The sequence below is a fragment of the Petromyzon marinus genome, chromosome 7 (assembly GCF_048934315.1).
Source record: "Petromyzon marinus isolate PM22_M1 ecotype Great Lakes invasive population chromosome 7, UKy_Petmar_22M1.pri1.0, whole genome shotgun sequence".
NCBI lineage: Eukaryota > Metazoa > Chordata > Hyperoartia > Petromyzontiformes > Petromyzontidae > Petromyzon > Petromyzon marinus.
In genome coordinates, this window is record NC_133673.1 from 17,251,525 (window position 1) to 17,279,505 (window position 27,981).

Here is a 27,981-nt window from a genome sequence, read left to right on the forward strand (position 1 = left end):
ACACAACAGCAGCAACAATAGCAGCAACAACAGCAGCAACAATAGTAGCAACACAGATACAATGCGAGCGTGGGGTTTTCTGAATCCGGGCACAATCAGTAGCTACATGGACGCACGGTCCACGCGATCCGATCATCGAACCCAGTGTTCAATATTCAGCCGGAATGTTCAAGGGCAACGCCACTCCTCGGAAAGAAAACGCGCCACGACGCATCGGTGTCTCATTGTTTAACATAATACCACGCGGACGACAATGCCGAGTTCACGCATCTACTGTCTCTGAACCCGTTCATAGGAAGTTAATGATGCAAATTTCACATTCTTATAACAGGGGGGCCAGTCCTTTAACAACCACTCGACTTCCTTAAAAAGTGGTATTCATCTTTTATCAGCCACGGAGATCGGATGGAAATGATTAGAAACCAAACGAGTTTGAGTCTCGAAAACCATGCGGTCTGAATGTGGAGTCTCTCAATCCTCGCAGTCACAGAACCATCCCTGCACCCACACCGAGCTGCTCTCACCACCGCTCACATCAAGGGGATGCGGGGGTCAAACCCCCGGCCCTGGTCCCCCGTTGGCAGAGTGAGGCAACCCCTCGGTCAGAGTCCTTGGTGATGACTGGGACCCCTCGGTCAGAGCCACGGGGGGAGTCGCGAGTAGATTCAACCCCCGCCCCCCGTGGAGGAGTCACGCGGACGCCGCTCACGCGCTGTGGCGTAATCACAAAGAGAGAGTTCACAGCGAACCGATCCCAACATCAGCGGCGCATATCACATCACAACGCAATCAACCACCCATGACCAACATCCACATCATCCACCACCCATCGTGCATCGCCCACCACCACCACCACCACCATTTATCGCCACCAACATCACCGTGACCCATCGCGCACGATCGCCACCATCTCTCGTTACCCACAGCAAGCACAGGCGCCGCGCATTGTTGGCTCGCAGTGATTTTTGTCAGGGAAACACAATGGGGGAACGCGCCCCCCTCCCCCCGGCCTCATCTAACCCCAGCTTCCTCCATCCACGGGCAGTAATTGAAGGCGGGCAGAGTTCTGTTTGGGAAGATATAGAGGCGCCTGAGAGACGGCTGGAGTGGTAAACTGAGCGTGGATCGTGCGAAGCGACTTTTCCAAAGCGCCCAGAGTGCGACGCGTGACCCGTGGAGCAGCAACGCGGGCACTGACGAAGAGGACGGATCACAAAACTAAAAAGTGCGCAAAAAATCACGGAGAGAGGCACGCTTGGGAGTGGGGGACATAAAGAGAACGCGGGAACACGCGCGCAAAAAGCAACGCCATCAGTAAAACAGTGAAGGGAAGTGCGTGGGTTTGTGCAGACAAAGCGTCGCTGGAGGGACGATGGCTGTGGTCGAAGCTACTGGCAGAGTGACAGCCAAAGGAGGGAAACGCATCCCAGAGGGACATCCGCCGCGGAGATGGAGCGACGGCAAAGGTTGTGCGCAGGTGTCGGGTGAATTGTTTCATCGTGAGACCGTGAGAGATAAACTAAACTAAACATTTTTTCTTATTTTACCAGGAAAGGCCCACTGAGCTACATAGCTCTTTTCCGAAGCGACCTGGCCACACATGATAGCTCAACGAAGTGGCTTATCATATGGGCATTTATAGCAGCCAAATACTCTAAACGTAAGTTTCTAAATGTGGAGTGGAACACCGCAGGACCCGGAGAAAAATCCACGCGACCACGGGGAAAGAGAGAGACACGCAAACTCAAAATATACAGCAGGCGTCAGGGTTGGGATCGCACCCACGACCTCCTGTATACCAGGCGAGGTAGTTGACATCTCGACACCGGCAGACCTTCACCCATCACATCACCATCACTCAACACCCCAACCATCACCCCCCGTGGGCGTCGCCCCCTCTCGCGCTCTGATTGGCCGTGCCTGCACCCCAAGCGAGGTTTGTTGTTCCACGGGTCCCATAAAAGTTGGACCGCGGGAGCGCTCGACGCGAATCGCAGAGAGAGATCGAGAGTGACAGGGAGATAGCGAGAGAGAGACAGGGAGATAGCGAGAGTGAAAGGGAAGAGCGAGACGGGGAGACTTCTGGATAAATCGAGAAAGAGAGCTGACATCGGTCACTGAGGACGCGAAGACTCAGAGATGGACGCGGGCACGAAGACCCACAACGGCGCGGGTTCCAAGCATTCGGAGTCGGTGAGTGACCCCCCCACTCCCCCCAGACCCTGCCCCTAACAGCAGTCACATTGCACACACGCGCATTCGTGAATGCGATGAGTGAAAGCAGAAAACTATGGAAGTTTCCGAAGGGAGGCATCACGACTATCCACATCTCTCCCCATCGCCACCGTCACCACCCGAAACCCCATCGGAATCCCTCCCGCAAGCCCCAACATTTTGATGGCTCTGCTTTAAAAATGGGCCATTTCCCCGAAACTTCGAATCTAAAGCTTTTTTAAACCTTGTTGATTTGTGTTCTTATTGACGTCACTTCAACACTGCCAACGGATGATGAAGTTTCAGAAGTCAGAAGTTTACTTCACGAGTGAAGCCCATTGAGTTAAGAAGATTTTTTTAAGGGTCCGACTCGGCCGGCAGACAACATCAACACATTCTACAATTAGAGATTGTAAAATAAAACTTAAATAATAATATAAATGACGTTGTAAATTTAATTTACACATCCACCTTAGCGATTTGAAAAGAGTCAGTTTACATGAGGACAGAGATGGTAGAATTGAGATGCTAAGAGACGAAACTGGGTGGTTCCACAACTTTCAGATTTTGGAAAAATGAGAGTGCACCTGTCCGTAATAAAGAACCTCCGTGTCCCAATAAAAGTATCATCATCAATACCACCACCAACTACCACAACCACCACTACCACCGCCGCCACCATCAACAACATTCACCCCTCTTACCCAAACGTTTAAAAATTACACTTGTGAGGTTGCTTCTCTCACCAAAGACAAACTCAGACAAAAGACAAAGATCTCCCGTGTAGCCTTAACAGACTGCTGGGGCAAGTGCTGTTAGCGAGCACCTATGAAGGCTGGCACGACACACTAATGGGTGGGTGGCCAAAACCACGGCCAGTCGCCTTTGTCTCCCCAGTGGCGATGTTTACACATCTCACCATGTACTTACTTGAGGCTGAGTCGGCTTATGGGAGGTCCAGGACCGATTCACATAATCGTCACTGGTGTTGGCCGTGAGCGGGAAACGAACTCGGGTCGCCGGGTTCGTAACGCGGTGCGCTAACCGTTCCACTTCCGCTCCTCCCCACTATCATCAGCATTAGCGTCCCCACACTCTCATCATCCTCCCCACGTAATCGTCATGACCATCATCATCATCGTCGCGACTGAATTATCGTCAACGTCAACTCGGCGTTATCACGGCCGGGTGTTGACTCCATCCTAACTCCAAAACACGTGGAGCCGTGCGTGCGTGTAGCCTTCGGTATCCACCAACCTGGGCGTCATGAACACCTCCAGGATACAACGTACAAGTCGGGCCGTAAAACCCAGCCACACTCATAACTGTAACTGACAATCTGATTCTCGATCGATTATGATTGGACTCATTCTCGTCACTCGAACGAGTAGTACTGTAGTAGTCGTAGTCGTCGTGAAGGACATTTGTACCCCTGAAGGAAACGTCGCGCGCTGTTTGTTGCGGGCTGCTTGATGCTTGGGCCCTTTTTGGTTCTTGAGCTTAGAAACCGCGATTACAGAAACCCACGCAGAACAATGGTCTTACTGGCAGCCAGGGGGCCCTGGGGGTAGCCAAGGGGCCCTGCGGGCAGCCAGGGGACCCTGGGACCGCCTCGGGACCCTGGAGCCACCAGGAAGCCATGGGGGCAGCCAAGGGGCCCTGGGGGCTGCCAGGGGGCAGCCAGGGGGCTCTGGGGGCAGCTAAGGGGTCATGGGGCAGCCAGGGGGTAGTCAGGGGGCCCTGAGGGCAGCAAGGCGCCCTGGGGGCAGCCAGGGGGCCCTGGGGGCAGCCAAGGGGCCCTGGGGGTAGCCAGGGGGCCCTGGGGGCAGCCAAGGGGCCCTGGGGGCAGCTGGGGGGCAGCCAGGGGGCCCTGGGGGCAGCCAAGGGGCCCCGGGGGTAGCCAGGGTGCCCTGAGGGAAGCCAGGGGGCAACCAGGGGGCCCTGGGGGCAGTCAGGGGGCCCTGGGGGCAGCCAGGGGGCCTTGGGGGCAGCCAAGGGGTCATGGGGCAGCTAGGGGGTAGCCAGGGGGCCTTGGGGGTAGCCAAGGCGCCCTAGGGGCAGCCAGGGGGCAGTGGGGGTTGCCAGGGGGCCCTGGGGGCAGCCAAGGGGCCCTGAGGGCAGCCGGGGGGCAGCCAGGGGAACCTGGGGGCAGCCAAGGGGCCCTGGGGGTAGCCAGAGCGCCCTAGGGGCAGCCAAGGGGGGCCCTGGGGGCAGCCAGGGGGCCCTGGGGGCAGCCAGGGGGCCCTGGGGGCAGCAAAGGGGCCCTGGGGGCCCCAGGAAGCCATGAGGGCAGCCAAGGGGCCCTGGGGGGAGCCAGGGGCCGCTGGGGGCAGCCAAGGGGCCCTGGGGGCAGCCAGAGGGCAGCCAGGGGGCCCTGGGGGCAGCCAGGTGTTCTGTTTAAACATCGCAACGAGGTGACGTCCGTGACCTAAATTGGTGAGAATTCATAAAGTGCGAGGCAGAAGGTGTAGGGTTTGTGGGAGGAGAGTGGGGGGGGGCACATATTCTCGTTTTAATCTCTCAGATTCATTCCTTCGCGCTGTTTAGTGCCCCCCCCACCTCCCGGTGAAATTCAGAGTTGCTCAACTTGTAGGGCAAGTCCTGTTAGCGAGCACCTACCCCCAACCCTACCCCAATCCCACCACCATACCCCCAACCCTAGCCCAATCCCACAAGCATACCACCAACCCTCCCTACCTTTAAACCTAACGCTAACCTAAACCCTATCCTAAACACTAAGTGAAACCCCAACCCTAACCCAACCCCTAACCCCACCCAGAGCTCAAGAATGTGCTTAACCCTAACTCTAACCATACCCCTATTCTCCGAGTCTAACCCTAAGCCCTCACCTCTCTTCTTCTGGACTGCAGCTACCTGGAGGGTCTATTCCGAGCCCTAACCTCTCCACTGTCCCCACGCAGGAGTCCATGTACCTGGCTGAGAGCAGCGACGATGGGGGGCCCATCGAGATCCTCTTCGCCGTGAGGGAGGAAGTGGGGGCCCTGGCCAGGGCCTTGCGCGTGTTCGAGGTAAGGCCCGGGGGAACGGGGGGAGGGGGGTGGGGGTAGAGGGGGGGGGGGTCTGGGTGATCGGGTGATAGAAGGTGGGGGGGTAGTTGGTTTCAGTGTTAACTGAAACACTCACAACCCCACCGCGACACTCAAGGGCATAGACCCCTGCGGGCAGCTGTTGCAGGGCCGTGGGGGCAGAAGCTGTTAGCGAGCACCTATTAAAGCCTGCACGGCGCATGAACTACGGTTGTCCTGCCAGCTGCACCACTCGGTCGTCTCTGTCTTCCCAGTACTGACACACGGACCTATGTGGTATGCCTAACGTATACATTATAAGGTCGCACTCATTTCACACAAAGTGCTTGCCACAAATGAACCACAATACCTTGCTGATCTTGCAAATGAGCATAAACCATCAACTCCGGTCATCCTCGTAGCGGCTTTTGGCTAGTCATCGGACAAAGATGGTCACTGCATCGCGCGCTTTCAGATGCGCTTCTGCGGCCGTCTGGAACGCTCTTGCTTCCGATATGATGAAGCCAATGGGGCTACGCAATTTTGAATCTAGATTGAAAACTATCTTTTTTAGAACTTCTTTTTTGTTTAGTTTGTTGTCCTTTCCTCCCATTAGCACGGTTAACTACGTACTGTGCGAAAGAAGTTCAACACACATACATACACACAGACATACATATATACAGACGTACAGACACGCACAGCATTTCCGCTCCTACTCTGAAACCACAGCGGGTGCCGTGTCCGTGAAACGCAGCGGCATCTTCCTGGGCGATGGCCTCGCTCTCATGAACGTTAGGGCGATCCCCAACTTCCTCAGTCGTTGTTTATGCTGTTATCAACTGCTGATGTTGTTATCAACTGTTGATGTTATTATCAACTGTTGATGTTGTGAGCCGTCACCTGGCTCGTTATCTCCGCGATAAGCCCGTTGCCGCGTGTGCCTCACGTGGTCTTCGCGTCACGATGAACTGTGCGGTTCACTCCGGGAACAAATCACTCGACGTAAACCAAAATCACCCCACATGAACCCGACCACTTGAGGTCTGGGACGCTATCAACGTTGAGCCGTTCGTGCTCGGCGAACAAAGCAAACCACTGCAGCCTAACGGAGGAGGAGGAGGAACAGTAACACGACACCAACTCTCTCTCCTGAAGCCATCTCGTTGTGGCGCGCAGAGCTGGACATTGGCATTTAGCTTCCAAACATTGCTACCATCACACGCAAGGATAGAGACTACCACCACCACCACCACCACGAGGGGTCGCCAGGTGTTGTAGGCGCGGGGCTGCGAGGCATGGCCAGGAGTTGGCAGCGCTGAGCGTCTCTCCTCGTATAGAGCGCAGTTGGTTCTCTCCGTCATGTCCAGAGTTTGTCGCCGACAGGTCTCATTGTCTCATAGCCGACAGGTCTCATGGTCTCATAGCCGACAGGTCTCATGGTCTCATAGCCGACAAGTTTCATAGTCTCATAGCCGACAGGTCTCATGGTCTCATAGCCGACAGGTCTCATGGTCTCATAGCCGACAGGTCTCATGGTCTCATAGCCGACAGGTCTCATGGTCTCATAGCCGACAGGTCTCATGGTCTCATAGCCGACAGGTCTCATGGTCTCATATCCGACAAGTTTCATAGTCTCATAGCCGACAAGTTTCATAGTCTCATAGCCGACAGGTCTCATGGTCTCATAGCCGACAAGTTTCATAGTCTCATAGCCGACAGGTCTCATGGTCTCATAGCCGACAGGACTCATGGTCTCATAGCCGACAGGTCTCATGGTCTCATAGCCGACAGGTCTCATGGTCTCATAGCCGACAGGTCTCATGGTCTCATAGCCGACAGGTTTCATAGTCTCATAGCCGACAGGTCTCATGGTCTCATAGCCGACAGGTCTCATGGTCTCATAGCAGGTGGACAGCCTCGGGGGCGAGGTGGGGACGAATTAATGTTTTGAACGCCTAAACTCACGCACGAATGGAATAAGCCAAACATCCTGACGAACAGCAGCCTCCTGCCAAAGAGCGGTGAGACTCCTAGAAACAAGTCTTCTAACACAGTGGGGATCCCCCTCCCCTTGCCCCCAAGCCCGCTGCCCGCTGCCCCCAAGCTCGCTGCCCCCTGTTTACTGCGGCCGAGATTCAACCCAGAGGGCACCGCCCCCGGGGTTTGTGACGCAACTCCCCTCTCGCTATTGCGCAAAGTTTGGGATCAGGGAATGCTCGGGTGTCGGGTTGGGTTTTGCAACACCCTCCTCCTCATCATCCTCCTCATCCTCCTTTTCCACCCTCCCTCATCATCAAAGTCCAATACATTGTCTGCACGCTTATGCAATGCAGTCTCACTGTTTTTCGTCTCTTTTTTGTCTGTAGTCGATCTCACAACCATCCTTTGTTAAAAACTAATTCTGGATGTTGATTCTCATCATGACGGTAATGATTCCCGGTATCACGCAAACGAGTCCATACACATACCGTGAGAGTAAATGTATTGTAATCGATATTATATAATACTCGCTTAATCCGGCGGTTCTCACGCCCGCCCCCCCGTTCCGTTATTAAATAACTAAAAACAACAACACACAGAGGTCACGTGGACATGCCTCTGATAAAAATTGGAGTTAGTAAGTCACGTGTTTCACGTCGTACATTATGGTGGTTTATGTTAGTGAGTCACGTGTTTCACGTTGTGTATTATGGTGGTTTATGTTAGTAAGTCACGTGTTTCACGTCGTGCATTATGGAGGTTTATGTTAGTAAGTCACGTGTTTCACGTTGTGTATTATGGTGGTTTATGTTAGTGAGTCACGTGTTTCACGTTGTGTATTATGGTGGTTTATGTTAGTAAGTCACGTGTTTCACGTTGTGTATTATGGTGGTTTATGTTAATACGTCACGTGTTTCACGTTGTGTATTATGGTGGTTTATGTTAGTAAGTCACGTGTTTCACGTTGTGTATTATGGTGGTTTATGTTAGTGAGTCACGTGTTTCACGTCGTGCATTATGGTGGTTTATGTTAGTAAGTCACGTGTTTCACGTTGTGTATTATGGTGGTGTATGTTAGTAAGTCACGTGTTTCACGTTGTGTATTATGGTGGTGTATGTTAGTAAATCACGTGTTTCACGTTGTGTATTATGGTGGTGTATGTTAGTAAGTCACGTGTTTCACGTTGTGTATTATGGTGGTGTATGTTAGTGAGTCACGTGTTTCACGTTGTGTATTATGGTGGTGTATGTTAGTGAGTCACGTGTTTCACGTTGTGTATTATGGTGGTGTATGTTAGTAAGTCACGTGTTTCACGTTGTGTATTATGGTGGTGTATGTTAGTGAGTCACGTGTTTTACGTTGTGTATTATGGTGGTTTATGTCAGTAAGTCACGTGTTTCACGTCGTGTATTATGGTGGTTTATGTCAGTAAGTCACGTGTTTCACGTTGTGTATTATGGAGGTGTATGTTAATACGTCACGTGTTTCACGTTGTGCAACATGGAGGAGTATGTAGTAAGTCACGTGTTTCACGTTGTGTATTATGGTGGTGTATGTTAGTAAGTCACGTGTTTCACGTTGTGTATTATGGTGGTTTATGTTAGTAAGTCACGTGTTTCACATCGTGCATTATGGTGGTGTATGTTAGTAAGTCACGTGTTTCACGTCGTGCATTATGGTGGTTTATGTTAGTGAGTCACGTGTTTCACGTTGTGTATTATGGTGGTTTATGTTAGTAAGTCACGTGTTTTACGCCGTGCATTATGGAAGAGTATATTAGTAAGTCACGCGTTTCACGTTCTGTATTATGGAGGTGTATGTTAATACGTCACGTGTTTTACGTTGTGTATTATGGTGGTGTATGTTAGTAAGTCACGTGTTTCACGTTGTGTATTATGGTGGTTTATGTTAATACGTCACGTGTTTCACGTTGTGTATTATGGTGGTGTATGTTAGTAAGTCACGTGTTTTACGTCGTGTATTATGGTGGTTTATGTTAGTAAGTCACGCGTTTCACGTTGTGTATTATGGTGGTTTATGTTAATACGTCACGTGTTTCACGTTGTGTATTATGGCGGTGTATGTTAGTAAGTCACGTGTTTCACGTCGTGTATTATGGAGGTGTATGTTAGTAAGTCACGTGTTTCACGTTGTGTATTATGGTGGTGTATGTTAGTAAGTCACGTGTTTCACGTTGTGTATTATGGTGGTTTATGTCAGTAAGTCACGTGTTTCACGTCGTGTATTATGGTGGTTTATGTCAGTAAGTCACGTGTTTCACGTCGTGTATTATGGAGGTGTATGTTAGTAAGTCACGTGTTTCACGTCGTGTATTATGGTGGTTTATGTTAGTAAGTCACGTGTTTCACGTTGTGTATTATGGTGGTTTATGTTAGTAAATCACGTGTTTCACGTCGTGTATTATGGTGGTTTATGTCAGTAAGTCACGTGTTTCACGTTGTGCATTATGGTGGTTTATTTTAGTAAGTCACGTGTTTCACGTTGTGTATTATGGTGGTTTATGTTAGTAAATCACGTGTTTCACGTCGTGTATTATGGTGGTTTATGTTAGGAAGTCACGTGTTTCACGTTGTGTATTATGGTGGTTTATGTTAGTAAGTCACGTGTTTCACGTTGTGTATTATGGTGGTGTATGTTAGTGAGTCACGTGTTTCACGTCGTGTATTATGGTGGTTTATGTTAGTAAGTCACGTGTTTCACGTTGTGTATTATGGTGGTGTATGTTAGTAAGTCACGTGTTTCACGTCGTGCATTATGGTGGTTTATGTTAGTGAGTCACGTGTTTCATGTTGTGTATTATGGTGGTTTATGTTAGTAAATCACGTGTTTCACGTCGTGTATTATGGTGGTTTATGTCAGTAAGTCACGTGTTTCACGTTGTGCATTATGGTGGTTTATGTTAGTAAGTCACGTGTTTCACGTTGTGTATTATGGTGGTGTATGTTAGTGAGTCACGTGTTTCACGTCGTGTATTATGGTGGTTTATGTTAGTAAGTCACGTGTTTCACGTTGTGTATTATGGTGGTGTATGTTAGTAAGTCACGTGTTTCACGTCGTGCATTATGGTGGTTTATGTTAGTGAGTCACGTGTTTCACGTTGTGTATTATGGTGGTTTATGTTAGTAAGTCACGTGTTTCATGTTGTGTATTATGGTGGTTTATGTTAGTAAGTCACGTGTTTCACGTCGTGCATTCGTGTGTTTGACGCCAAAGCGTGGCGCTCACGTTCCCGTGGCGCACACAGAACGAGATCCTAGCCAGGGAGTCGGTGGCCCTGCGCCGGGGAGTTCCCGACGCGGGACGCGAGGGGGCGCCGCCCCGCGGGGTCTCGGGTCTGGGCTCCGGAGGCCTGCAGCACGAACCGCGAACAATACGAGCGGGCAGCTGATATGTATCAACTCATCTTCTTGATTCTTTCGCTAAAGTCACGTAGAATGAGAATAAAACAATAAAACAAAATAAGACAATAAAATTCTCACGACGTTTCGGCCACAACACAAGTAGCCTTCTTCAGGTGAAGGAACAGAGCTGTCGGGACGACAGCGCTGTCGTTTGTTTTATTCTCATCCTACGTGACTTTACCGAAAGAACCAAGAAGATGAATCCTTGCAGTCACGAAAGCTTTAAATCGAAATGTATCAACTCATTCACACATCTGTCCCTCCCTGTAAAAACATACAAATATCGTATGCGCACTTACCGCCTACCACGCGGACGTCTGTGAGTGTATGGCTGAGTTCATCCTATTAAACATCCTATTAAACATCCTATTAAACATCATATTTAACACGCCATGCAGGCCGTGCCCATGCTGCACTGCGCTCACCAGTGCTGGTCGGTAAAGTCCGAACTGAAGAGACTCGACCATTGTCACCTGCACCCCCTCAACGTCCACCCCACCCCGATTCCAATCTGTTCCTGAAGAAGCTCCAGGTACTAATTTAAAGCTGAGTCGACCTAGGGGAGGATCAGCACCGGTTTAGATATTATCCAATGTCGATGTTTCCCGTAATAAAAAATCGAGCGCAAGTGGCCGAGTTTCGTCTCGCAGCAGCGCTAGCCGCTCTGCCACCGCTCCCCAATCAAACAAATACAAAGATCCCCCGCATAGCCTTAACAGACTGTTGGGACAAGTGCTGTTAGCGAGCGCACCTATGAAGGGCGGCAGGGCACAGGAGGGGGTGGTGGTCAACACCGCCCCCAACCGCCTTTGGATCACAAGTGACGATATTTACACACCACACCAGGTACCCATCCGAGTACACACCGACAAGGAGAGGCCCAGAACCGGTTAAGACATTCGCCGCTGTTGTTTATCGTGAGCGGGAATCGAAGTCGGGTCACCGGGTTCATAGCGCAGTGCGCTAATCATTGCGCCACTGCTCTCCACTCACAAGCGCACTCTTCAATGACAGCCGCCATTCGGCGCTAAGTCGTGGTTGATATCACAACGGATCTTGTGCCAGTATAGGTGCCCTTTTGAGGCCACGGTAGGTGGCAAAAGTTCGCGGGTAGAAAGTCACGGAAGAGGCCTATACGTGTTACTAATGACCAGACCGGGGTGACTGGCAGATGCACCACAGAAACCCTGCACTGTTGACACGACACACACATCCCGCACGCCGCACACGGACAGATAAAATACAGAGACAGAGCCAAACTCTCAAGGAAAGTGCTGGAATGGAAGTGAAGTGTGGAAGGCCCGCTGATAGGAGGTGACGAGACAGACCCAGGTCCCATGGGTTGCCTGACTGGCACCACCTGTGCTTCCCATTGTATCGGCTAGCTGCGTTTAATACGCCCGACGCTCCGGTCGTTGTTGTGAGCGTCGCTCCTCTACCCTACACTGCTGTTGGAGGGCGACTGCCTCCAACTGTCAAGTAGCGTTCTCTACGAGCCTCCCCCATCGAGGCCGCTGTTGATGGCACTGGTACCAATCGTTAGCAAATCTAACCAGCTCCAAGTAATCCCTCACCGCGTCGGCACATTCATTCTCGAGCCGTTGCCACCCACGCTTAGCTCCCTCTATCCGGCCATACAGAAGCTGCTTGGGCATGCGGTGGCTGTGAATGCGGGCTACATGCCCCAAGCAAGGCAACCTCGCCTGCTGGAGGATCTTTCCCGGATCTGTAAGCTCCTCACAGACAAGTCAGCCCGAATGTTTCAAACCGGAGCAGCATCGAGAAGGGAGGGCACGACTGTGGCCGGAAAGACCCGAAGCTTCGTATGGAGCGACAGAGCCAGATATCTTCCACACAGCGTTACGCAGCCGATGAAGTGAAACCTCTGCTCCAATTCCGGATCTGGTCATGAGCACACTGCCGAGGTACACGGGAACTGTGTACGGACACGGACACAAGCGCACATGGCGCACGGTGCACCGTGTGCATGGCTCTTTGACATTCTAATTTATCCTCTGCCTTTAAGAGGTTTTTCGGGTCACAAAGAGCCCCGTCTCTGATCGCTGTGACTGGGATCGCGTCAATTGCGAGATGCACGCTAAACAATGCAAGGCAATTAAAGGCAATTAAGGCAATTAGACGCCCACGCGCGTGCAGTGGTGACGTCAACATTGTACCTGTCGGACGCTCCCTGAGAGACGTGCGGCCGTAGCGGCAAAGCGCCCCTCAAACGCCCCCTTACAGACCCCAAACAGAGTCCTAATAAACCCCTACAAACAGTACAATCGTGCTATATGACGTGGATTCATAGAGCGTCTAAATGCGACCACATCTCCAGAAGTTCTAGGAAAGAGTGACAGAAGTCGCATAGGCAGGGAATCGACAGCAGCGAGGCTGAGGGAAGGAAGCTTTAGATTATGGGAGCAGCAGAGGAAAATGAGCGACTCCCCACTGAGCGAAGCTTGACTGGGAGCTTGGACAGAGAGCGTCGGTTTACTGGAGTGGAGTTTGTGCGGAGGGGAGTAGCGAGAGATGCTAGGACAGAGGTCAGAGAGTGCGGAGGGGAGTAGAGAGATATTGAGAGGGGAGAGGTTGGAAGGGGCGATTCCATGAAGGATCTCAAAGATGATGCAGAATTAGAGTGGGAGCCAGTGGAGCGATCCGAGAATTGTGGAGACGCGGGTGAGAAGTCTGTCGGCGACATGCTGGGTTATCTGGAGATGATGGGTTGGGGAAGCCATAGAGGAGATGGTTGCAGTGGTCGAGTCGAGATGTGGATTCAATGGAATATGCATCGCTGTTGGTCATCAGAATATGATTATAGTAGACATAACTGGAAATTATATTTCAAAGAGGGAGGAGATACATTGAGACGAGCGGGCCAAGCACCGAGGATGGACCCCTGCGGGACGCACCCCAACTCCCAATGGACCCCCACTAGGCCCCAACACCAGATACACACCACGTGTTGCCGGGACCCGTTCTCGTATCTCCCCGCCTGTCCGCGTGTGCCTCCCCCCTCCCCGTCTCTCCCACCACCTCTGCCCCTGCCAGGAGAAGGGATTGAACCTGCGCCACATCGAGTCTCGCCCGTGCCGCCACGCGCCCGACCAGTGGGAGTTCTACGCGAGCGTGAGCGGCGAGCGGCCCGGGGCCCTGGACGCGCTGCTGCTCGAGCTTCGCTCTCAGTCCGCGGGCTCCGTGCTGCAGCTGTCGCGCAACAAGCGCAAGGACGCGGGTGGGAGCACGCAGCCCCCCAATACCATCCCATCCATCATTCCTGCGATACTCATCATGACCATCGTGTGGTCCAGGTCCTGGTCCTCCCTTGCCATCTACCCTCCCTTCCCATTTACCCCCTCCCACCTTCTCCCTCACAACTACCCCTTCTCCCCTCTCGGCTACCCCATCCTCCCCTCCCAACTACCCCTTGACCTTTGATAACCTGAGGCCGACGGAAGAGGGCACGGTACATCGCCATCGCATCGCTACCTCATCATCTCACCACCGCGTCAATCCCATTAACAGAGTCGATACGAAATGAGCGGCATGTCTGAAATGTGCCAGGCTGTGTGTGCGTCTGTGCGTGTCTCTGTGTCCCAGTGTGTGTGCGTCAGTCTATGTCTTTGTCTTGGCTGTATGTGTCCGTGTGTGCGTGTGACAGCTGTAGTGTATTGGGTAACGCGTTGCGCTCCGAACCCGGTCACCCGAGTTTGACTCCCGCTCACAGCCAACACCAGTGACGAATATCTGAACAGGTCCTGGGCTTTCCCGAGGTCAACTCAGCCTCATATGAGGACCTGGTGGGGTGTGTAAACATCAGCGCCGGGAGAGACAAAGATGGCCGGGCGTGGTTTTGGCCTCACCACCCCCTCGTGTTCCGTGCTGGTCTTAATAGGTGCTCGCTAACATCACTTGTCCAACTGCCTGGTGAAAGCTAAACGGGAGGTCTTTGTCTTTTATCTGAATTTGTGCGCTGGAAGCGAATTGACGTCACCCAATCCACGCTGTCAAACATTTCGGGTGGCTCGAGTGGAGGAGAGAGGGCGGGTAGGCACGAGTTGAGAGGGAGGGGAGGCAGGGGGGGACTTGGGGTTGGGGGGAGCAGAGACCTGGTATCGGGAACGCTGGCGGCAGCACAAATGCCAACACCAGCCCCCTCCTCGACCACATATACAGAGCGCACTCCACACACGCAGCGCACACCACACACGCAGCGCACTCCACACGCAGTGCACACCACACACAGAGCGAACACCACACAGAGCGCACACCACACATGCAGCGCACACCACACACGCAGCGCACACCACACAGAGCGCACACCACACCACACAGAGCGCACACCACACACACAGAGCGCACACCACACACAGAGCGCACACCACACACGAGGGCTAGGGGGCGAGAGGGCCTGGGGCGGCGCAGGGGTGACAGAGGGCCATGGCACTCTGGATGAACCCGGAGGGCCTGGTAGTGATGTTTACACATAGCACCAGGTACTCATTTAAAGCTGAGTCTACCTAGGGGAGACTCAGTCTACCAGAACTAGAAACACCACACAAGGACACACAAGGACACAAGCTACTGAACAAAGCCCATGTGACAGAGGGCCATGCGCACCAACCCGGATACCTGCCTGAGTTCAGTGGCGTGGCACATGGGAACCGTGTCTGCTGCGTTCGTATCTCCCTCCACCAACCCGCTCTGAACCAGCGTGGATGAGTCGTTGACATGGGGTCACACGCCTCGCTCAGTGAGTCCCGTCAGTTGTTTTGCTCGAGTGGAGCGATGTTGCGACGTGTGATCGTAATTGCGTCATTTGCGGGTATTTTTCTTTTTAAAACGTAGACCATGGCCGACTTTTCTCCGATTTCTGGCTCCTAACTCCCCTAGTGATGGCGATGCGATGGTTCCGCATGTGGTGATGGGTCTTCCATTGTGTGATGCGATGATGGATCGTTGTGTGGTGATGATGGGACTCCATTGACTCTCCGGTTTCCCCCCTCCTCACCCTACCCCTCAGTTCCATGGTTCCCGCGAACCATTAGGGACCTGGATCGATTCGCGAACCAGATCTTGAGCTACGGGGCCGAGCTGGATTCAGACCACCCCGTGAGTCGCACTGATACGTTCACACACAGATACAAATACAAAGACTCCCCGCATACCTTACCATACTTTGGGGCAAGTGCCGTTAGCGAGGAGCACAAATGAAGGCCGGCACTGCACACGAGCGGGTGGGTGACCGACACCACGCCCGGCCGCCTTTGTCACCCCAGTGGCAATGTTTACGCATCTCACCAGGTACTCATTTAAGGCTGAGTCTATCTAGGGGAAGCCAAGGACCGGTTTAGATAATCGTCACTGATGTTAGCCTTGAGCGGGAATCGAACTCGGGTCGCGGGGTTCGTAGTGCAGCGCGCTAACCACTGCGCCACCGCTCCCCACACATCAACACACATCAACAAACTTTAACACACACACATCAATACAAACCAACACACACCTAGCACGCACCCACCCGACAACAACAATGGCACTGCGCTTGGGCAGTGCTGTACTACACGAAGCGAAAGCACGCACCACATGCATTGTTTTCGCTGTCTTAATGGCTTACAGATGTCTGTCCATACACTGCTAGATGAAGGCTTCTCAATGCCACATCGGTCCTTATGGGGTTTGCTTGACCATACTTCACCACGCTGGTCAGTGTGGTGGGTTGGTGAAGGCTGTTGAAATATCGCTCGCCACTGATGTCAGGCCGCATGATTCATTCATACCGCATGTCGCTTATTACTGTGCCACAACTCCACCCCACCATTGCCCTACAATAGAAACATACAATCTACTAACGTTTCGGGCAGTCACCCTTTGTTAGACTAGCGGACCTCACTACGGATTGGAAACGTTTTCGATCTTGGGCAGTGTAGTGACCAACGTGGGTGCGTGTTGAGTGTCGAGACGCGACCCCATGGACACAGAACGCAGACGGAGCGAAGATGCAATCAGCCCGTGGCGTGCAAGACGCTGTGTGGACTGTGACATCTCAGAACCGAGAGAGGGCGACAGCTTGGGGAGGTCTTCATCCAGCAGTGGATTGATCATGGCTGCTGATAATGATGTTGAACCCAACATCTTCGCTCCCACCCCCCTCCCCCAAAGAGTGGCCGTGCCAAGTGGCTCAGCGCTGCCACTCTGCTCGTGATTGCTGCTGTCACCGCTACTACCGCTGCAGTAATTGCTGTTGCTGTTGCTGATGCCGTGCTCGCTTCTGCTCTGATTGTATTGACTCGGAAACTCGGGGCTGTGCCCGCCTTGAGCCGTGATTTGGTCGTGCGGGGTAGAGGCGACAAGGGGGTAAGAGGGGAGGTGTGCGGCTGAGGGGGGGGGTCAATACTGGAGCGGTGTTCGTGATGAAAGGGGGGAGGGGGGGGGGCTCGCGGCCCCCACCTGATGAAGCGCGCCGCTCTTGAGCAGCTGCGCCTCGCGCTGCGGGACTTGGGGGTGCCAGGTATAGGGGTGGGTGGGGGGTGAAGGGTGTATGTGGATAACACTGGGTGGGGGTCGCTCTCCTCGGGCCCCGCTAAAGGGGGTACCTCCCATCCTCTTTCCCCACTCTATGCCCCCCCTCCTCCCCGTGCGCGCAGGGGTTCACGGACCCCGTTTACCGCGCGCGCCGCAAGGAGTTCGCCGACATCGCCTTCAACTACCGGCAGTAAGAGTCACGCACGTACCAGTCGGGACCTCTCCCGTGAGCCGGTACCTCCCCCACTCCCCCCGTGAGCTGTAACGTGACCCCAGACGCCGGACGCTGAAGACAGAAGTCAGTGGGACGCACCACACGACCCAGGACTCGAACTCGGGTCTCACCCTCGGCGCGCGCGGGCAGCAGCTGCCGCGCACGCGGCCTCAATCACAGCTCAATTAGGGAGCGAGCGGCGGCTCATTAGTGCACAGACACAAAGACAAAGATCCCCCTTGTAGCCTTGACAGACTCAAGCAATTATTAAGACACGGCACACGAGGGGGTGGGTTGCCAGAACCATACCCGACCGCTTTTGTTTCCCCAGTGGCGATGTTTACACACCGCACCAGATACTCATTTAAGGCTAAGTCGACCTAGGGAAGGTCCAGGACCGGTTCAGATAATCGTCACAGTAGTTCCTCGTTAGCGGGAATGGAACCCGGGTTGTTGGGTTCGTAGCGCAGGGCACTAACGGCTACGGTACTGCTCCCACACACTGCACCACACACATCCTGCAGAAATACCCTGTGTACACACCCTCACTTTGCACGCCACCTTACTGCAGTGTGCACCCTCGCAGCACACACGGACACTGATCGCCTACTCCTCCATGCACACTCCACTCCCCTCTTTCCCTCGCACCAACGGCGAGCAGTCTCCCTCTCTATGCCGTGGGGGGTACGTGGGGGAGCAGTGCAAGCTCATCTGAGTCACCAATCCTTACAGACCCCCCCCCCTTCCTCTCCCGCCCCCCCTACCCCCTACACCCGTACGGTCCAGCAATTTCCCCGCTCATTCAGCAAAGGGCGGCGATTATGTTTAATTGGCGCAGTGAGCGGAGAGGCGGCATCGCAGCATGGGGGCGAGACGCGGCCTTTGTCTCAAGATCCTTCTTCTTAATCTCCGCTCAAATTGCATGTTTATCCCGAGGAGAGAAGGGGTTCGAACGCAGGGGACAAGCGGGGTCTGGAAAGGGGAGAGGGGGGGCAGCTTCGCGGGCTCCATGGACCCCGCGGGTCCTTTACGGGGCGCACACCACTCCATTCGTTGAACCCCTGCAGGTCTTTTTAAAATGGGGGGCAGGAGCAGATAAGCTCGGGAAAGGGGGGCATAGAGATTCACGAGCCAAGTTGTGTGCCAAGTTCCCACGACCATCGGATAGCAGGACTCAAGCCGCGCTGCAGCTCCATCAACGACGGCCCAGCACGGGTCGTGGAAACGTGGCACGTTCATCTCGGTCGGGAGTGCCGAGTCCATCGGCCGATGTTGGTGTCTCACCTCCCCCCATCTCCTTCTCCCCCTCATATCCCATGCCCCCCCCCCACTCCCCACAGTGGGCAGGAAATTCCACGTGTGACCTACACGAAGACCGAGGTGGCCACGTGGGGCAAGGTGTTCCGCGAGCTCAAGAAGCTCTACCCGACCCACGCGTGCCGCGAGCACAACCACGTGTTCCCCCTGCTGGAGCAGCACTGCGGGTACAGCGAGGGCAACATCCCGCAGCTCGAGGAGGTGTCCCGATTCCTGCTGGGTACGTGTGGCAGGGCGGCCACAATCACAGCAACCCTCTCTCCATCACCTCCGACTCCGCTGTCTTTTCAAATGCCTGACGCTCGTCTTTAAATCTCTTCATGGCTTTGCCCCAACTCATCTCGCCTCACTCATCTGCTTCCATGTTCCCTCCTCTCGTCTTCTTCATTACCAATCTTCTCTTTCCGTCACTGTACCTCCCTATGCCCAATCACAATTCTGACCTTTCTCCCTCCTTGCACCCCTCCACTGGAGCAAACTTTCCCTGGACATTAAATAACACTGCCCACAGACTCAACATTGCCCATAGACTCAACATGAAGCAGCCCCTCCTGAACCTCTGTCCGTTCCTCTTCCTCGAAACCTCACCTCTTGTCACCGCCCATTCTCTATTTCTTGCCTGCCGTCGCCCCTCCATCCCTTTACGTGCCTCCCCTGCCCTTTAATGACCCCCGTGTGCCCTCTGTTACGGTCGCGCATTCCTCGGCCATTGCATGCCCCTGACATCTAAATGACTCACATTTTGTTCCCTTTTAAACTGTGTTATCGAGCGCCTTAAGGTAAGGCGCTCGATATACATAGTTTGTTGTCCTTCCCCGCAGCTCTGATTAGCACGGTTGACTACGCACGGGACAAAATAAGTTCAACATAGATATGTACCACAAGATGAGATGAGAGCACAACTGCCGATCGAGCAGCCAGTGGCTCAACAGGCTGCATCATGCTGAGCTTCTGAGATCAGAAAAGCTCGGGCGCCATTCAGGGCGATTGATCAGAGGTATAGTGAGGGGGGGGGGGGCTCACAAATCTGTAAATGGAGATCAGCGACCGCATTTCTATAAGTGTCCACCTCTTCATCATCATCACCAAGACAACCATCGTCTATCCACTGCTGGATGAAGGCCTACCCGCGCGCCGTCACCATCTCTCACGGTCACGTGCTGCTACCGTCCATCTCACTATCTCCTCTCTGCCCCCGTGAGCACCTCGCTCCGCGACTCCCCGTGAGGCTCCGCGACTTCTCTACGACTGTGCTTTTCTGCGACCACCCATCGTGACCTCCCAGTTGACCCCACCCCCCGACCTCCCCTTTTCCAGCACCACCGCTTTTGCGAGTGAAACCCTGCCCGTGACCTTTCGCCCCGCCACCCCTCGCCTTCCCCGTGAATCCTGTAACCAGCGACCCTCGCCGTGCCTCCAGTGACCTCGTGACCCCCGCCGTGCATCTCCTCCGCACCTCCCGCTATCCCCCAATACGCCCTCCCCGTACCCCCCCCCCCCCCAGGCTGCACGGGGTTCCGTCTGCGGCCCGTGGCAGGGCTGCTGTCGTCTCGAGATTTCCTCGCTGGACTCGGATTCCGCGTGTTCCACTCCACGCAGTACATCCGCCACGCGAGCCGGCCCATGTACACACCCGAGCCGTGAGCCATGCACTCACCACTCACCGCTCTCTCACCATATATCATAAACACCCCACCTCGCCAGATAAGCTGCAGACTTGCCAATTATTCGCCAGTTACTCAATTGGGAAACACGTGGCAACCTCGCCCCAAAACGTAACAGGATCGGCCTGGACGAAAGTCCTGCGGCTCAGTGAAGCTTTCCAGGAAATACAAATGTCATAAACACACAAGAGAAAAGTATTTGTATAGTTAGACCATCATTCCCACATCAACGATAACAATAGCAGCGCTTCATATAACGTGCACACCGCGTCACGGACAAACGCCCGTGATGCGCGAAGCCTCATTCGCTACCGTTCGCCGAGCTGCGCATTCCTTGGTAGAGGGTGCGTGCGTGGGTAGAGGGGGGTGCGTGCGTGGGTAGAGGGGGGTGCGTGCGTGGGTAGAGGGAGGTGCGTGGGTAGAGGGGGGTGCGTGCGCGGGTAGAGGGTGCGTGCGTGGGTAGAGGGGGATGCGTGCGTGGGTTGAGGGTGCGTGCGTGGATAGAGGGGGGTGCGTGCGTGGGTAGAGGGGGGTGCGTGCATGGGTAGAGGGTGCGTGCGTGGGTAGAGGGTGCGTGGGTAGAGGGTGCGTGTGGATTGGATAATGCGGGAGTGGTGAGAAGCGTATTCACGGCAATATGCACTTGAGTAAGGATCAATATTGCTCCGGAGAAATCCTGCGCATGCAACTGAACGCGTAATATAAGACATCAATTCCAGACATTCTCAATCCACCGACGGATAAAGTTCTCCTCCCCCCGTCGAGTCGGTCATCGGAGTTGTTTTGGCCATAGTTCAGCACCCTGGTCAGCGAGAGGTTGATTTTGCTGATTTTTAGCCGTTTGCCAGAAAATGAAATTGGGCTGACGGGTTCCGAGCGCAGCGCGTTAACCACTGCACCACTCCTGCATTCATAACCACACACGCGCCCGTGTACATCCACCGCAGTGTTTACATTAAAGTTGAGGTGTAGGCACCCCCAAACAATGTGCGCCTGCTCCCCCGTGTGTGTGTGGCGCTTGTTGCTGTTGTTAGTGTTTGTTGAAGGGGGGCAAGGTGGTTGTGTGGGTAGGGGGTCATAGGGGGCACAGGGGGCATGGGTTAGGGGGAGGGAGGATGTTCGGACCTGATCGCATCTCCGCGCGAGATGCGATTAACGGACGCGGCACTGTTCTGGGCTGTGACGCGCGCGCCGCGCAAACAGAGAGAGCTCTTATCGCGGCGGGACCAGATGCACGCGCGCACGCGCGGGACACGGGGCACGCGCGCGCACAGATGTGTCGCGGGCACGCATACCACACGTACACACACACGTGTGCAGATGTGTCACGTGTGCAGATGTGTCACGTGCACACACGCACGTGTATGCACGAACGCACCTCCACAAGCACGCGCATACACAGCAGCCTCATGTGCGCAAATGAACAAACACGCGCGCGCACACACGGGCACGCGCGCCTATCTCGGAGCCGTGGTTTGCACAGCTGCGCGGAGGTGAATTAGCGACCCCCACCCACCACTCCGCTTGCTCACACCGGGGCCTCTGAGGGGTGCGTGGTGCCCAACCCCTAATAATAGAAACAACGAAGACGGTGGGGGTGGTGGTGATGAATGTGATGTTGTTGAGATGGAGATGTATGTATGTTGAACTTCTTTCGCAACCGTAATAATCGGTGGTGTTGGTGACCGATGGAGATGCTGATGGAGATGGTAGCTGATAGAGATGTTGATGATAACGGACACAACCCGGATCTGCATGAGTCGCGCCGCAGAGACAACGGTCGGCGATGCGAGCCACGCGCGACTCACGCTGCGGGCGACGGGACTCGGGAGGCGGGGGGCGTCTGGGAAGGGAGGCCGGGGGGCGGGGGATGAGTGGTGGGGGGCGGAGGCAGAGGCCGCTGCAGACGCAAATGGCAATGGAAAATGTCACGTCTCCCCAACCCCGTGTTGCCTCGTCTCCACGTCCCCCCCCCACCCCCCCTTGTAGAGACATATGCCACGAGCTGTTGGGTCACGTGCCTCTGTTCGCGGACCCCAGCTTCGCCCAGTTCTCCCAGGTGAGAGTGCGTTTGTGTGTGCGTACAGGTGCACACCAGTATGTGTTTGTGTACAGGTACGCACGTGTGAGTAGAGATGCACACGAGTGTGTGTGTGCACACAGGTACGCAGCTGTGTGTACCGGTGCACACAAATGTGTGCCTACAAGGTACGCACTTCTGTGTATACAGGTACTCATTGTTGTGGCCTGTGTCCGTATCTCTGTGACAGGCTTGGCCTACCTACGATCCATCCTGGGTTTAACCTGGCTGGAACATGTGAGGAGCTCATAGATTCTTAAAACATCCGGAAACAATCCCCATCATCTGTGAGCTCTTCCGGCAGGTGAAGCCGCATTGGCTGGGTCATGTACCCTGCATGCTCAGCCATCGCATGCCCAAGCAGCTTCTGTTTGGCCGAATAGAGGGGGCTAAACAGGTGTCGACCGGGCTCGGGTTTCAACAGTAGACGGGTTAAAACAACTCACAAGGGGAAGAGTACTGGGTGGATAAAACTGAAACTTGGCTGTAGGGGGTACAGATGGTGTGTCTGCCTCCTATCACTCCTAACACGTGGGTCTGTCCCGTGACCCTCTTGCATGCAAGTCTGAGCCACTTCACATGGCCCCAAAGTGCGCTTCGTCCGAACCGAGGAGACGTCACCGCCACACAGCAGAGATTGTTTGTGTCCTTCTCCTCCACAGGAGATCGGTCTGGCGTCACTGGGCGCTCCGGACGAGTTCATAGAGAAGCTGGCAACAGTGAGTCCTCCCAGTCGCCTCAGCCCACCCTCACCCTAACTCACCTCGACTCACCATCAACGCACCATCTCCTATACTCACCCCGCCTCTCTCTCCCTACCCACTCCTCCCCCCTCCCCTCCCACTTCACGAACCCTTCCTTCACTTACACCTGTGAACCTCATCCTTTCTAGATTTGAAGCTTTCGTGACTGCAAGGAGCCATACTCTTTGGTTCCATTCGGTAAAGTCACGTAGGTAAAAAATAAAACAACAAAAATCACAACATGGACTACACTCCGATACACCTGCGCTGGTTAGACACTGCCTCACCAATACATACTTTACTTGGAATGGCACCTTCTACAAACAAAATGAGGGTACCCCCATGGGTTCTCCCTTATCACCAGTGATAGCCAATGTTTTCATGGATAAATTTGAATCAGACGCCATCTAGACTTCCACCCTCAGAGCTTCCCTGTGGAAGAGATATGTGGATGACACTTTCGTCATTTGGCCACATTGCCTCCCAGCTTTGAACCTTTTCCTACACCACATCAATTCCAGGCACCCCGCCATCAAATTCACCATGGAAGTGGAGAAAGATGGCAAGCTACCATTCTTGGATGTTCTGTTTGAGAGGAGACCTGATGGCTCATTGGGGCATTCTGTCTACAGGAAAACCCACCCACACAGATTCCTACTTTAAGCCTGATTCCCACCACCACCCAGCTCAAAATAATTATCTCATCAAAACGTTATTCCACAGGGCTCATTGCATTTCCGACCAACACCACCTGACCAGTGAATTGAAACATGTACACCTGGCCCTCAAGAGAAACGGATACTCTGACCGTACCATCCGCCAAGCTGTTTCTCCCTCCATACAGAAATAACCACTTGATACTCCGGTCAAAACCATCACACTACCATATATAGCAGGCGTTACTAAAAAGATCTCCAAAATTCTAAACAAATACAAGATCCTGGTCCGGTTCAATAGAGTACACAAAATCCGTGACCTGATCCCATCCGTGAAGGATGTCATCCCTGACTTACAGTACCCCGGAGTTTACAAATTGAGTTGTACCTGCGGTGATTGCTATATCGGGGAGACGAAACGACATATCTCTGACCGAATTCGCGAGCACAAATCAGATCTGAAACACGGCAGAACGAATTAATCTGCTGTGGCTGATCATTGTTACAACGCAATGGGTGATCATGAGATTGTCTTCTCCGATACCAAGGTTCTCTGTAAACCTACAGGTTATCACCAGAGATTTGTCCACGAAGCCATTCAGATATACAAACACAGACATAACTTCAACCGAGAGGATAGTTTCAAATTAAGCAACCATTGGAAAGACGTTTTAAATCATACCAAACGTCAACTAATTTCTAACAGCAATTTCAAGTAATGGTATACCAAGCATATTCATTCCGAACTTTCTATTAAACCCTTTTTTCTACTCTCCCCTGACAGCCCATTCTTGCCGATCTTTAATTTTTTCCGTTTCTATTGCACACACAGTGACCCATCCTCCGCACCCTCTACACAAAAACATGCTAATCCCCCAGCTAATTTTCTGACTTTAACACCCTGCTGCTTCAACACTTTAACACAGCTATTTTTGATATGTAAACTCCTTTGTCAAGGCGCCCTGCTCCTCCCACCGAGCTTAAAAGACGCTGCGAATCTTAGCAGCGTTCATTGAAGTGCTGTCGTCCCGACAGTTCTGTTCCTTCACCTGAAGAAGGCCACGTGCGTTGTGGCCGAAACGTCGTGATCTTTGTTGTTTGATTTTTTACCTACGTGGCTTTACCGAATAGAACCAAAGATTATATAACCTCATCCTTCTCCATTCTCACCTGTGCGCTACCACCACCCACCTGTGCACTACCACCAGCCACATGTGTGCCACCCACCTGTGCACTACCGGACCCACCCCTGTGCCCCTCTACCCCAGCTCTACTGGTTCACGGTGGAGTTCGGGCTCTGCAAGCAGGAGGGGCACGTGAAGGCGTACGGGGCGGGGCTTCTCTCCTCCTTCGGGGAGCTCGAGGTGAGTGGCGCCTTGCCGCGGTGCACTGCCGACGCGCTTCCTAGGGGCGTGCAGGCCGCGCCGGTCTGTGGCTCGGAGCGCGAGGTACGTGGGGCGGGGTAGAGGTGGTGAAGCCACGATGCACCCTCTCCTTCCTGCCACGCCGTCTAGGCGGGTCCTGTGTAAGGGAGGCAGCAGGAATTAAGGATGAAGAAAAAAGAGGGGGGGGGATAAAGAGGAAGGAGGAGGAATGAGGATGAAGTAACACCTGTTGTGTTGCCAGAAAAAAAGGGGAAACCCTATTATCATAAGGAGGAGGAGGAAGCAGCAGTTGGTGTCTCTAGGGACTCCCCCGGGCCCCCCGCTAGACCAGGAGTGGGTAACCTCCCCACCTCACCCGCTCCCCCCGGGCCGTGTGCGTGCACAGCACTGCGTGTCGGGCAAGCCGGAGTTGCGGCCCTTCGAGCCCACCAAGGCTGCCTGCCAGGAGTACCCCATCACCGAGTTCCAGCCCGTTTATTTCGTGGCCGAGAGCTTCGAGGACGCCAAGGACAAGATGCGGTACGGCCAGGGCGCAGCGGTCAGGGGTTGGGAGTCAGCGGATTGGGATTGGGGGTTAAGGGTTGGAAGTTTAGGATTTGGGTTACGAGCTAGGTTTAGGGGTTTGTATGTATGTTGAACTTCTTTCCTACCGTACGTAGCCAACCGTGCTAATCGGAGGTGCGGGGGAAGGACAAACTAAATATAAAAAAAACAGTTCTAAAGAAATGAGTTTGAAATAAGGGTGTGGGGTTGAGGAGTTAAGGTTATGGGTTAGGAGTTAGAAGGGTTATACGGATACCATTATCTCTCCGGGGTCGATAAAACGAGCACCACTTTATGGTTGCCCTGTGCTTGACTCGCTCTCACCATGGGAATGTCGAATTTCCACCTCTGGCTCAAGATCTCATTGATTGTTGTGTGCACACGCAGGAAGTTCGCTGCCACCATCCCACGCCCGTTCTCCGTGAACTACAACCCCTACACGCAGGGCATGGAGGTGCTAGACTCCCTGGAAAAGCTGCGCCAACTCGCCAGCCACGTGCGCGGTGCGGGTGCTCACCTCACCTGTCCCCCACACGCTCACCTATGCCCCTCACCTTCATCCACACACATCCCGACGCTTACCTGTGCACCTCACCTCATTCATACACCTTCCTACGCTTACCTGTCCTCATCTTCATCCACTCACCTCCATATTCATGCCTCCATTACCCACACACACGCCTGTGCCAATGCCTTCATATATACGCCTCACATCTCAACACCTGCGCTCACACCTTCGCTCACATGTTCATCACTCTGCCAAGCACACCTCCATTACCCACACACCTGCGGCGCCCACACCTTCCTCCGCCCCCCTCACGCTTCCATTGTCCCACTCCCACGCGGGCTTCTCGCCTCCCCCTTGAATTCACCGGCACGCGTGATGTCACGCGTGTAGCCCAGGTATACACGTGACGTCACCTGCGCGTAGTTGTGAAAGTTGCTCGTGACGTCATCCTGTGTAAGGTTGGTGTACCGTCGTGTGTGTGTGCGTGTGACGCAGTAACGATTATCTGAACCGGTCCTGGGCCTCCCCTAGGTCGACTTAGCCTCAAATGACTACCTGTTGCGGTGTTTAAACATCGCCACGAGAATACAAAGGCGCCGGGCGTGGTGCTAGCCACCCACCCCCTCGTGTACCGTTGCACCCTTCAAAGGTGTTCGCTAACAGCACTTTCCCCAAAACTATGTTAAGACTATACGGTGGATCTTTGTCTTTGTGTGTGTGGTACAGGGGGGCTGGACGTGATCTGTGACGCTCTTCAGAAGCTGCACACCTAGTGGAGAGTCGGGCAGCCCCCCACCTCCATCCCCCGGGCACCTCGCCGCGCTTCTCTACTCCTATCAACCCGTGGATGCCCTCTCTACCCCTCTCTGCCCTTCTTTCCTTATCAATCCCTGCCTACCACTCTGCTGCCCTCTATGCTCCGTTCTACTTCCCCACTGCCCCCCTCTGCCCCTCGCTATCCTACGTCACGACCTCTCCTCCGTCGTCACGCCGAGCTCCGCTGTCTCCACAAATGAGATGCGCCGTGCTTTGATCTGAGCGCGAGCTCGGGACCCACTACCCCCCACCTCTCCCTCCCATTCCCCTCCCCCTGGGCCAATTGTCATGCAAAGAGGGGCGGGGGCGGCACCGGGGCCCTTCACCACCTGGGGCCCAGGGAGGGGAGGGGCAGCTTTGGAGGAGACGGCGTGGTGAACGAAGGGGCGGGGCCGGGGGATGACTCGCACATTCACCTGCGCCAAGGAGGCTCAGTCGCATTCGAGAGGTGTCAGGAGACGGGGGCATGAAAGTGGATTTCCGATTTTTAAATATGGGCGGGGGGTGGAGGATTGCAGGTTTGGGTCATTGGGGTCGGGGGTCCCAATGACCCCAACCTCCCCGAACCCACACCGCGAGATGATTCTGCGCGACTCGTGCAGCCTCGATTAACTCAGCAATTAAGTTATTAATATTTAATTAATTGATGAATTACTCAATAATTGATTAATTACAGGCGCGTGATGGCCCATATGTCGGGGCCAGAGCACCGCAAGTGGATGAGTTGGGATCCGGCGCGCGTGCGTGCGGATCGGCGCGACGCGATGATGATGACGACTAAAATGTGAATGGTGCTGTTAATGATTGTGGTGATCTAGAGCATGATTGTAGATTGTATTTGTTCGCGCAATAAGTAAATAAACAGTCTTCTTCCTCTTGAG

General features: G+C 53.9%; 1 protein-coding gene across 1 annotated transcript; it reads left to right on the forward strand.

Annotated features, from left to right (window-relative positions):
- The first annotated feature begins 1,961 nt into the window (after positions 1–1,961).
- On the forward strand, positions 1,962–27,980 carry PAH (phenylalanine hydroxylase). The gene is made up of 13 exons (XM_032949361.2): positions 1,962–2,193; positions 5,136–5,243; positions 13,701–13,884; positions 15,673–15,761; positions 17,297–17,364; positions 18,729–18,925; positions 20,210–20,345; positions 22,359–22,428; positions 23,112–23,168; positions 25,117–25,212; positions 25,619–25,752; positions 26,164–26,279; positions 27,011–27,980. The coding sequence occupies exons 1-13, from the start codon at positions 2,140–2,142 to the stop codon at positions 27,055–27,057; spliced, it is 1,356 nt and encodes a 451-aa protein (XP_032805252.1). The 5' UTR covers positions 1,962–2,139; the 3' UTR covers positions 27,058–27,980.
- Position 27,981: the final 1 nt, after the last annotated feature.

What these genes read in the sequence shown, in the direction of transcription:
- PAH (XM_032949361.2), top strand. Translation starts at nt 2,140, where the DNA reads ATGGACGCGGGCACGAAGACCCACAACGGCGCGGGTTCCAAGCATTCG. An exon ending in GGGCCTTGCGCGTGTTCGAG is followed by an intron (nt 5,244 to 13,700) that starts GTAAGGCCCGGG and finishes TGCCCCTGCCAG; the next exon opens with GAGAAGGGATTGAACCTGCG. An exon ending in GGTGTCCCGATTCCTGCTGG is followed by an intron (nt 18,926 to 20,209) that starts GTACGTGTGGCA and finishes CCCCCCCCCCAG; the next exon opens with GCTGCACGGGGTTCCGTCTG.